The sequence below is a fragment of the Oncorhynchus kisutch genome, linkage group LG17 (assembly GCF_002021735.2).
Source record: "Oncorhynchus kisutch isolate 150728-3 linkage group LG17, Okis_V2, whole genome shotgun sequence".
NCBI classification, from domain to species: Eukaryota; Metazoa; Chordata; class Actinopteri; order Salmoniformes; family Salmonidae; genus Oncorhynchus; species Oncorhynchus kisutch.
In genome coordinates this window covers 9048532-9060089 of record NC_034190.2, presented here as the reverse complement: position 1 = coordinate 9060089, position 11558 = coordinate 9048532, and the positions used below count along the sequence as shown (strand labels likewise).

Here is an 11558-nt window from a genome sequence, read left to right as displayed (position 1 = left end):
GAGCGGCAATATAGCCTATTCCCACTTCCAAGTTGTGTGCAAGAGTGACAGGGTCTCTCTACCTTTTCACACCATCAAATCAAATGTATTTGTCACATGCTTCGTAAACCAGATGTGTAGCCCAGTGGTGGAAAAAGTATCGGCAGTTGTAATATTTGAGTAAAAGTAAAGATACCTTTAAAAGAAAATGACTCAAGTAAAAGTGAAAGTCCCCCAGTAAAATACTACTTGAATTAAAGTCTAAAAGTAATTGGTTTTAAATATACTTAAGTATCAAAAGTAAATGTTATTGCTAAAATATACTTAAGTATCAAAGTAAAAGTAAATGTATAAATCAATTCACGTCTTATATTAAGCAAACCAGGCGGGACGATTTTCATGTTTGTATTTGATTTACAGATAGGCAGGTGCACAATTAAAGACCCAAACATCCTTTACAAAGAAGGCATTTGTATTTAGTGAGTCCACCAGATCAGAGGCAGTAGGGACGACCAGGGATGTTCTCTGTTTAGTGAGTCCACCAGATCAGAGGCAGTAGGGACGACCAGGGATGTTCTCTGTTTAGTGAGTCCACCAGATCAGAGGCAGTAGGGACGACCAGGGATGTTCTCTGTTTAGTGAGTCCACCAGATCAGAGGCAGTAGGGACGACCAGGGATGTTCTCTGTTTAGTGAGTCCACCAGATCAGAGGCAGTAGGGACGACCAGGGATGTTCTCTGTTTAGTGAGTCCACCAGATCAGAGGCAGTAGGGACGACCAGGGATGTTCTCTGTTTAGTGAGTCCACCAGACCAGAGGCAGTAGTGATGACCAGGGATGTTCTCTGTTTAGTGAGTCCTCCAGATCAGAGGCAGTAGGGACGACCAGGGATGTTCTCTGTTTAGTGAGTCCACCAGATCAGAGGCAGTAGGGACGACCAGGGATGTTCTCTGTTTAGTGAGTCCACCAGATCAGAGGCAGTAGGGACGACCAGGGATGTTCTCTGTTTAGTGAGTCCACCAGATCAGAGGCAGTAGGGACGACCAGGGATGTTCTCTGTTTAGTGAGTCCACCAGATCAGAGGCAGTAGGGACGACCAGGGATGTTCTCTGTTTAGTGAGTCCACCAGACCAGAGGCAGTAGTGATGACCAGGGATGTTCTCTGTTTAGTGAGTCCACCAGACCAGAGGCAGTAGTGATGGCCAGGGATGTTCTCTGTTTAGTGAGTCCACCAGACCAGAGGCAGTAGGGACGACCAGGGATGTTCTCTGTTTAGTGAGTCCACCAGATCAGAGGCAGTAGGGACGACCAGGGATGTTCTCTGTTTAGTGAGTCCACCAGACCAGAGGCAGTAGTGATGACCAGGGATGTTCTCTGTTTAGTGAGTCCTCCAGATCAGAGGCAGTAGGGACGACCAGGGATGTTCTCTGTTTAGTGAGTCCACCAGATCAGAGGCAGTAGGGACGACCAGGGATGTTCTCTGTTTAGTGAGTCCACCAGATCAGAGGCAGTAGGGACGACCAGGGATGTTCTCTGTTTAGTGAGTCCACCAGATCAGAGGCAGTAGGGACGACCAGGGATGTTCTCTGTTTAGTGAGTCCACCAGATCAGAGGCAGTAGGTACGACCAGGGATGTTCTCTGTTTAGTGAGTCCACCAGACCAGAGGCAGTAGTGATGACCAGGGATGTTCTCTGTTTAGTGAGTCCACCAGACCAGAGGCAGTAGTGATGGCCAGGGATGTTCTCTGTTTAGTGAGTCCACCAGACCAGAGGCAGTAGGGACGACCAGGGATGTTCTCTGTTTAGTGAGTCCACCAGACCAGAGGCAGTAGGGACGACCAGGGATGTTCTCTGTTTAGTGAGTCCACCAGACCAGAGGCAGTAGTGATGGCCAGGGATGTTCTCTGTTTAGTGAGTCCACCAGATCAGAGGCAGTAGGGACGACCAGGGATGTTCTCTGTTTAGTGAGTCCTCCAGATCAGAGGCAGTAGGGACGACCAGGGATGTTCTCTGTTTAGTGAGTCCACCAGATCAGAGGCAGTAGGGACGACCAGGGATGTTCTCTGTTTAGTGAGTCCACCAGATCAGAGGCAGTAGGGACGACCAGGGATGTTCTCTGTTTAGTGAGTCCACCAGACCAGAGGCAGTAGTGATGACCAGGGATGTTCTCTGTTTAGTGAGTCCACCAGACCAGAGGCAGTAGTGATGGCCAGGGATGTTCTCTGTTTAGTGAGTCCACCAGACCAGAGGCAGTAGGGACGACCAGGGATGTTCTCTGTTTAGTGAGTCCACCAGACCAGAGGCAGTAGGGACGACCAGGGATGTTCTCTGTTTAGTGAGTCCACTAGACCAGAGGCAGTAGTGATGGCCAGGGATGTTCTCTGTTTAGTGAGTCCACCAGACCAGAGGCAGTAGTGATGGCCAGGGATGTTCTCTGTTTAGTGAGTCCACCAGACCAGAGGCAGTAGTGATGGCCAGGGATGTTCTCTGTTTAGTGAGTCCACCAGATCAGAGGCAGTAGGGACGACCAGGGATGTTCTCTGTTTAGTGAGTCCACCAGACCAGAGGCAGTAGGGATGACCAGGGATGTTCTCTGTTTAGTGAGTCCACCAGATCAGAGGCAGTAGGGACGACCAGGGATGTTCTCTGTTTAGTGAGTCCACCAGACCAGAGGCAGTAGGGATGACCAGGGATGTTCTCTGTTTAGTGAGTCCACCAGATCAGAGGCAGTAGGGACGACCAGGGATGTTCTCTGTTTAGTGAGTCCACCAGACCAGAAGCAGTAGTGATGGCCAGGGATGTTCTCTGTTTAGTGAGTCCACCAGACCAGAGGCAGTAGGGACGACTAGGGATGTTCTCTGTTTAGTGAGTCCACCAGACCAGAAGCAGTAGGGACGACCAGGGATGTTCTCTGTTTAGTGAGTCCACCAGACCAGAGGCAGTAGGGACGACCAGGGATGTTCTCTGTTTAGTGAGTCCACCAGACCAGAAGCAGTAGTGATGACCAGGGTTGTTCTCTTGATAAGTGCGTGAATTAGACCATTTTCCTGTCCTGCTAAGCATTCAAAATGTAACGTTTGGGTGTCAAGGAAAATGTATGGAGTAAAAAGTATGTAGTGTGTATGTAATGTAGTGTAGTGAAACTAAAAGTTGTCAAAAATATAAATAGTAAAGTACAGATACCCCCCCAATAAACTACTTAAGTAGTACCTTAACGTATGTTTAAGTACTTTACACCACTGGTGTAGACCAACAGTGAAATGCTTAGGTGCCCATACCAACAATGCAGACAGAATAAAACATAAACAATATAAACATAATAACACGAGGAATAAATACACAATGGGTAACGGATAACTTGTCTGTCTCTATAGACACAGGGTACCATCTTTAGTTTGGCAGAGGGAAAATGCACTCTGTGCCATTCTGGCTAAAGCATCTATCATAGGTAACATTTGGAGTGCCATAACCATCAATGTAGTCCGCAATGCCTGCGTAATAGTCTACTGTAGGACTAATGCAAATAAATTGCATCGAGTTGGCTCTTGTTGCAATGACATGTATTCCCTTGATGTTGGATGTCTTCAAGATATACTTTAGTTCGAATTATTCGGTTAATCACAAATAAATATATATATTATATGTATATTGAATGATATATATACTCATTATAGTCAAGTAAGTTAGAACTTAACGTCTGTGGTTAACATTTAAAATAATTGTAGATGATCTCTCGAGGACTGGCGATGTCAAGCTCATCTATCGATACTTTATCTCCATCTAGTGTCCCAGCAGCGCATTTACCTCTTTTTAGTTCCCCATTCAGAACTTGGCTTGCGCCGTCGCCCGCCAACCGGTGTCTCCATCCCTCCCTCGGAATCGAGGAATTTCTAAGTTCTTATCTTGGTTTGCACGTTGCTTGTCGGTGAATATTAACAAACAGCATTGTCTACGAATAAGCCAAAGGACCAACTTGTTTACACGCGACTGAAGGGGAGAGGGGGGGGGAGGTGAGTGCTTAGTATATAAAGTACAGAAGGCAGACGTGGATCCACTGACAGAACAGTGCAAGTGGTATGCTTATGCGCTCCTTCGTAAAGAGGTAACTTGTATCCAAACTTACGCAGTTGCCACTGTGTCGCTTTTTGGAACTTTTTGCTTGACCAAGGAATATTCAATCTTGTGAAAAGGTTATTCTTTCTGGACTGAAGAAATATCAAGATGGATTTAAGAATATTTTTCTCCGTGTTGTCAATTGTGTACTCTGGAATTGTACAAACAGGTAAGATCTTGCAACGAGACTCATGTTTTGTTAGCCTAACTCTTGAATAGGCTATACATGTGTGTTTCAGTATTTCTTTCAACATAGACGGTCAAATCAGTCTAAGTATAATAAGATAATAGTAGATAATGAACAATATAATAATCCTAAATACTCTAATCCCCTGTGAAGTCATATAAGTAACCTATTTGATTATTAATTGTTGTGATATTGTTATAATATTATATGTGTGAACATTATGAAGAAAAGGATTAGGTTGTCAAACTTATAAGCACTGCGTTTTAGGCAGTTGACTGTGCAAACAGGTGGCTAGGTTACTGCAGCAAGCCATTGACATTCCAAGTATCCCGTCATAACATTATATGCATATGACAATTTCTGTCAAAGATTCAATATTGGTTATAATTAACATGCCATGGTACTTTCTCCTTCACAGTTACATCTGCCCCTATGGGGAAAGAAACAGCGGTAGCCACCCCAGCCCCCCCGGTGCCAGTGCGCCACATCAGGAACAAGCGATGCTCCTGCGCAACGTTCCTAGACAAGGAGTGCGTTTACTTCTGTCATCTGGACATCATATGGGTCAACACGCCTGAGTACGTCACTTTTCCAACCGATTCTATCGGTTATATTCTATTAATTCCATGTAATGTAACTGGCTGGCTTGGTTACAGTTGGCTAATGATTTCGTTCATGTATTTAGGCGCGTGGTTTCCTACGGACTGGGCAACGCATCTAGAAAGAAGCGCGCAATCAAGGATCCCGAGGTCTCCCAACAGGACCCTCGATGTCAGTGCGTCAGCGAAGATGACGGCACGTGTATAAGATTCTGTCAGCTGGAAAATCACCTCAGGTATAACACGTTGCAAAATATTGACACACCACTTTATTTAGTTCTAACTTGTCAGAACCTATTTGCATAATGGCATTAGCCTGCTATTTGGGGGTAATTACGCTTGTTCCATTCCATTACTGCAACGTGGATGTTGGAACATTGTAGCCTGTACACATTACGATAAATACATCACATTTTTGTGTTTGGTAGCATTATTTCAAATATACGTCTCTATTTATCTTGCTGATCTATTCAGTTCGATTCTCATTTGAGCTGCTGCCAACAACGCGAATCACCGTAACCTGTGTGAACACGTTTAAGCGTCGTCGTGTTATTTTTTCCCTTAAATGTTGCGAAACCATAAGGATTCATGGAAAGTCGACTCAATGTTCATGTATTGTACACGTTCGCTCTTTCTTTCTTTAGATACGGGACAGCAGCAATGATCCGTCCCGTGCCAGACACCGTGATCCGTCCCGTGCCAGACACCGTGATCCGTCCCGTGCCAGACACCGTGATCCGTCCCGTGCCAGACACCGTGATCCGTCGCGTGCCAGACACCGTGATCCGTCCCACCCTTGCTGAGTATGCTTGGAGGCGGCAGTGCAAACTCAAGCTGGCAGCCAAAACGTATAGGATTCAAAGGTAAGAGAAACCACTCTGCTTAGACTGAAAATAAACAAAGCAACAAACATCTTCTTAGTATCTTTTCTTTATGTGGGAGATGTGATATGGAATTTACACACCCAGACTCAGACTACCAAGACAAGAAACCTAACTCTCTCAGAGACTGCTCTGTCACATCTCCTTTCACGTCTAACCGCTCTCAGAGACTGCTCTGTCACATCTCCTTTCACGTATCATCATGTTTAGAAACATAACCCCTGTCAGTCTGCTCTGTTAGAAACATAACCCCTGTCAGTCTGCTCTGTTAGAAACATAACCGCTCTCAGTCTGCTCTTATAAACCTAACCCCAGTCAGTCTGCTATGTTACAAACATAACCCCTGTCAGTCTGCTTTTATAAACCTAACCCCTGTCAGTCTGCTCTGTTAGAAACATAACCCCTCTCAGTCTGCTCTGTTAGAAACATAACCCCTGTCAGTCTGCTCTGTTAGAAACATACCCCATGTCAGTCTGCTCTGTTAGAAACATAACCCCTGCCATCCTGCTCTGTTAGAAACATAACCCCTGTCAGTCTGCTCTTATAAACCTAACCCCTGTCAGTCTGCTCTGTTAGAAACATAACCACTGTCAGTCCGCTCTGTTAGAAACATAACCCCTGCCATCCTGCTCTGTTAGAAACATAACCCCTGTCAGTCTGCTCTTATAAACCTAACCCCCGTCAGTCTGCTCTGTTAGAAACATAACCCCTGTCAGTCTGCTCTGTTAGAAACATAACCCCTGTCAGTCTGCTCTTATAAACATAACCCCTGTCAGTCTACTCTGTTAGAAACATAACCCCTGTCAGTCTGCTCTGTTAGAAACATAACCCCTGTCAGTCTGCTCTGTTAGAAACATAACCCCTCTCAGTCTGCTCTTATAAACCTAACCCCTGTCAGTCTGCTCTGTTAGAAACATAACCCCTGTCAGTCTGCTCTGTTAGACACATAACCCCTCTCAGTCTGCTCTTATAAACCTAACCCCTCTCAGTCTGCTCTGTTAGAAACATAACCCCTGTCAGTCTGCTATGTTAGAAACATAACCCCTCTCAGTCTGCTATATTAGAAACATAACCCCTCTCAGTCTGCTCTGTTAGAAACATAACCCCTGTCAGTCTGCTCTGTTAGAAACATAACCCCTGTCAGTCTGCTCTGTTAGAAACATAACCCCTGTCAGTCTGCTCTGTTAGAAACATAACCCCTGTCAGTCTGCTCTGTTAGAAACATAACCCCTGTCAGTCTGCTCTGTTAGAAACATAACCCCTGTCAGTCTGCTTTGTTAGAAACATAACCCCTGTCAGTCTGCTCTGTTAGAAACATAACCCCTCTCAGTCTGCTCTGTTAGAAACATAACCCCCGTCAGTCTTCTCTGTTAGAAACATAACCCCTGTCAGTCTGCTCTGTTAGAAACATAACCCCTGTCAGTCTGCTCTGTTAGAAACATACCCCCTGTCAGTCTGCTCTGTTAGAAACATAACCCCTGTCAGTCTGCTCTGTTAGAAACATAATCCCTGTCAGTCTGCTCTGTTAGAAACATAACCCCTGTCAGTCTGCTCTGTTAGACACATTAATAACATTGAAACATATAAGGTAAATTGCTGAGCATGTCTGTTTGACTGCACCATGACAGGTTAGGCCAACCTTGTGGTTTTAGTTAGTTAGGATGTTGACAACTGATTGACGCCAATGCAAATCACAATCAACATTACCTGAATTACACTGTATTAATTCATATTAGCCCCTGAGAGGATAAATAAAGTTGTTTGAGTCTGATCATTGGTGTGTAACAGGTCTCTCCTCCTTTTCTCCAGGGTGAAACACAGAGACCACAAAGCAGTTCGCCCCTCAGCTCTAAGGGCCACAGTGAAAGCTTGCCTGCTGCTGGAGAAGTGGATGGTGAAACAACGACACAAGCCAAGAGAAGGGAGATGAGAAGAGAGATGAGGAGAGAGATGAGGATACACAGGCGCACCTTGTGGGAGATGTCCACATACTCTGTCACACTCACAGAGGGTAGAGATCCATCCATCTCTTTCTATCCACCTGCCATTGGGGACTCATATGCTGTGGTCCCTGGAGATGCATTGGATTCTCCACAGGAAGCCTGCCACTGGACCCCCATGTTGGCTCAATGGTGTGCGTCATGAAAGGGGATGAATGACTGTGCTGGTGGGTGCCGCGTCCAGTCTCTCCACTGAACGTGTCCCTCTTCATCAGTGAGATGCAGACGGTCGGAGATACAAGCAGGAGAAATCAGATGAACAGGTGTCAACGTTACTGACACCACATCCTAAAGACAAGGATGGACACTTGATGGTCCTCCCATGTACTGTCTGTGGACACACCCTTTGGACTTCAACTGCAACCTTCAAACAGAACTTCAGATCATATCTGATGACTTGAATGACTGAAACTTGAATCTCTACATTCCTTTGACTGTCACTGGGTTTGAGACACCGGGCTACTTTACACAACGGCGTCAGAAGCACTGTTGCTGCTAGCCTGTCCAAAGCTCTTGTGCCTGCTCTTTTCAAGATCATGTTGGATTCAAAGAAGATCACAATCTCATAGACTTATTGAATTGACTCTGTGGCCCGGCATAAGTAAGTCAACAGATTGATTCCAGGTGTTGTCATAGTTTGACTGAGGTTTCTCACCTTTGACAGACCTAACCTTTCCAAATGATTCATTAGAACTTGGGAGTTTTCTGCTAATATTGATTTCTGTCTCTGTTTGTCTGAGACTTCTGTATACACATTGTATAATAATGAATCACTATATATTTAGTACACACTGTATAATAATTAATCACTATAAATGTAATACACACTGTATAATAATGAATCACTATATATTTAATGCACATTGTATAATAATTCATCACTATATATTTAATGCACATTGTATAATAATTCATCACTATATATTTAATGCACATTGTTCTGTCCCTGTCTTATTTATTGCATTCATTTATAGTCATATTGGCCCATGATATGATAATATGTTGTGAATTTCTGTGAAATAATTTTGTCGCCAAGATAGTTTTGGCAAAACTTAGGGAAATAAATTGTCACACTTATTTAAAATGACTTTACCTATCTGTCTGTTACACATTCAATTCATTCATATTGATAGATCTTTACTGTCCCCGAAGGGCAATTTGTTTGCACACAAAAACACAAAGTGTCTAAGTGGAATTATTTGCATCAAAAGTTTAATGATTTCAGCTCAAAAATGACAGTTGGAAGTGATGATGTCACAACGGAGAGCCTTAGAATGTTGACAAATCCTCATTTTAACGGATGGAGTGATCTAAACAGCAGCTGTAGATATGTTGTAGATATGTTGTAGATATGTTGTAGATATGTTGTAGATATGTTGTAGATATGTTGTAGATATGTTGTAGATATGCTGTAGATATGTTGTAGATATGCTGTAGATATGTTGTAGATATGTTGTAGATATGTTGTAGATTTGGATCAGATCGGTGACCTTTCACCTCGTCTCTCTGTTCATTTCTGAATCGTGGAGGAACATAGAGAAACGCCAGCAGTGGGAATGGGATCTATCTCCACCAACCTGTTTTAAAATGAACTCCTCTTCACCGCTCACCTCTACTGTTAACAAAATAGCCAGGAAATGCAAACCACAGACAGTCTTTAAAGACTAGGGGTGCATCCCAAATGCCACTGTATTCCCTATGTAGTGCACTACTTTTGACAGGGCCTTGGTCAAAAGTAGTGCACTATATAGGGAATAGGGTGCCATTTGGAATGTACACTTGCGTCGAGTCACCAGTGAATAATGCGATCCATAAATAACAGGAATGAACAGAAGTCCTTTGAGCCCCAGTGTACGTTCCAAATGGCACCCTACTCCCTAAATAGTGCACTACTTTTGACCAGCGCCCTTTCCACTATAAAGGGAATACTGTGCCATTTGGGGCACATGTCAGACTTTTGTAGACCTGAGATAATGAGAAAGTGCAGTGTCGACTAAAAAGTGATTGTGTGGAAGAATACCAAAGTGTGATATGAATATTAAGGTTAACCTCAACCTTCCATCATTGTGTCAAACAAATGCAAACAGCTGCAAGGGAGAATCTTTTGTGTGAAAAGTGGGACAAAAGTTACATGTTGCTTAGTTTACTCCATCATTTCTGGTAGTCAGACGTGCTTTCCTCTCTCCATTTTGATCAAGATATAGGAATACTCAAACTGTGCTTTCTCTGATACGACAAGTGACTCAACTCAGCAAAATTCACACATCAACCAGCCTGAGTCAATCTGAAGCGATTCTCTAACAGCAGCCCTCGCCTTAGTGACCCAACCTTCCCTGGCTCTCTGAGGTTCTGTTGAGACATACAGTGCATTCGGAAAGTATTCAGACCCCTTCACTTTCCCCACAGTTTGTTACGCCTTATTCTAAAATGGATGACATCGTTTTTTCCCCTCATCACAGTACCCCAATACCCCATAAACAGGTTCTTAGACATTGTTTGATAAGGTATAAAAAGACAAAAACAGAAACCACCTTATTTACATCGGTATTCAGACCCTTTGCTATGGGACTTGAAATTAAGCTCAGGTGCATCCTGTTTGATCACCCTTGAGGTAAAGTCAATTGATTAGATGTCAGTAGTACAAATGAATGCATTCAACTGAAATGTGTCTTTTGCATCTAACCCAACCACTGCCTTAATCACCCAGGGAGCAGTGGGTTAACTGCCTTGTTATTTTAACTTGTCAGCTCTGGGATTTGATCCAGCAACCTTTCAGTTACTGGCACAACGCTCTTACCAATAGGCTACCTGCCTGTCTATGTAAGGCCCCACAGTTGATAGTGCATGTCAGAGCAAAAAAGAATTGTCTGGAATTGTCTGTAGAGCTCCAAGACAGGCACAGATCTGGGGAAGGGTACCAAACAAATTCTGCAGCAAAGAAGGTCCCCAAGAACACACTGGCCTCCAACATTTTTAAATGGAAAGAGCCTGGCCAAACCGAGCAATCGGGTAGAAGGGCCTTAGACAGGGAGGTGACCAAGGACCCATGGTCACTCTGACAGAGCTCCATAGTTACTCTGTGGAGATGGGAGAACCTTCCATAAGAACAACTATCTCTGCAGCACTCCACCAATCAGGCCTTTATGGTAAAGTGGCCAGACAGAAGCCATTCCTCAGTAAAGGACAAATGACAGTCTGCTTGGAGTTTGCCAAAAGTTACCTAAAGACTCTTAGACCATGAGAAACAAGTTTATGCTATGCTTTATCTTGGCCAGGTCGCAGTTGCAAATGATAACTTGTTCTCAACTAGCCTACCTGGTTAAATAAAGGTTAAATAATTGTTTATATTTTTTATTCTCTGGTCTGATGAAACCAAGATTGAACTCTTTGGCCTGAATGCCAAGCGTCACGTCTGGAGGAAACCTGGCACCATCCCTACGGTGAAGCATGGTGGTGTCAGTATCATGCTGTGGGGATGTTTTTCAGCGGCAGGGACTAGGAGACTAGTCAGGATTGAGGGAATGATGAACTGAGCAGAGTACAGAGATCCTTGATGAAAACCTGCTTCAGAGCGCTCAGGACCTCAGATTGGGGCAAAGGTTCACCTTCCAACAGGACAACAATCCAAAGCACACAGCCAAGACAACGCAGGAGTGGCCTCGGGAGAAGTCTCTGAGTATCCTTGAGTGGCCCAGCCAGACCCTGGACTTGAACCCAATCAAACATCTTTGGAAAGACCTGAAAATAGCTGTGCAGCTGCGTTCCCCATCCTACGGGTGCCTATGTGCTCTGGTCAAAAG

At 44.2% G+C, this 11558-nt stretch overlaps 1 protein-coding gene across 1 annotated transcript; it reads left to right on the top strand.

The window, feature by feature from the left end:
• Nucleotides 1-3873: 3873 nt before the first annotated feature.
• LOC109908507 (endothelin-1-like) lies at nucleotides 3874-8845 on the top strand. The gene is made up of 5 exons (XM_020507163.2): nucleotides 3874-4260; nucleotides 4697-4856; nucleotides 4964-5113; nucleotides 5522-5740; nucleotides 7568-8845. The coding sequence occupies exons 1-5, from the start codon at nucleotides 4200-4202 to the stop codon at nucleotides 7686-7688; spliced, it is 711 nt and encodes a 236-aa protein (XP_020362752.1). The 5' UTR covers nucleotides 3874-4199; the 3' UTR covers nucleotides 7689-8845.
• The last annotated feature ends 2713 nt before the right edge of the window (nucleotides 8846-11558 follow it).

What these genes read in the sequence shown, in the direction of transcription:
- LOC109908507 (XM_020507163.2), top strand. Translation starts at nt 4,200, where the DNA reads ATGGATTTAAGAATATTTTTCTCCGTGTTGTCAATTGTGTACTCTGGA. An exon ending in CAGCTGGAAAATCACCTCAG is followed by an intron (nt 5,114 to 5,521) that starts GTATAACACGTT and finishes TTCTTTCTTTAG; the next exon opens with ATACGGGACAGCAGCAATGA. An exon ending in AAAACGTATAGGATTCAAAG is followed by an intron (nt 5,741 to 7,567) that starts GTAAGAGAAACC and finishes CCTTTTCTCCAG; the next exon opens with GGTGAAACACAGAGACCACA.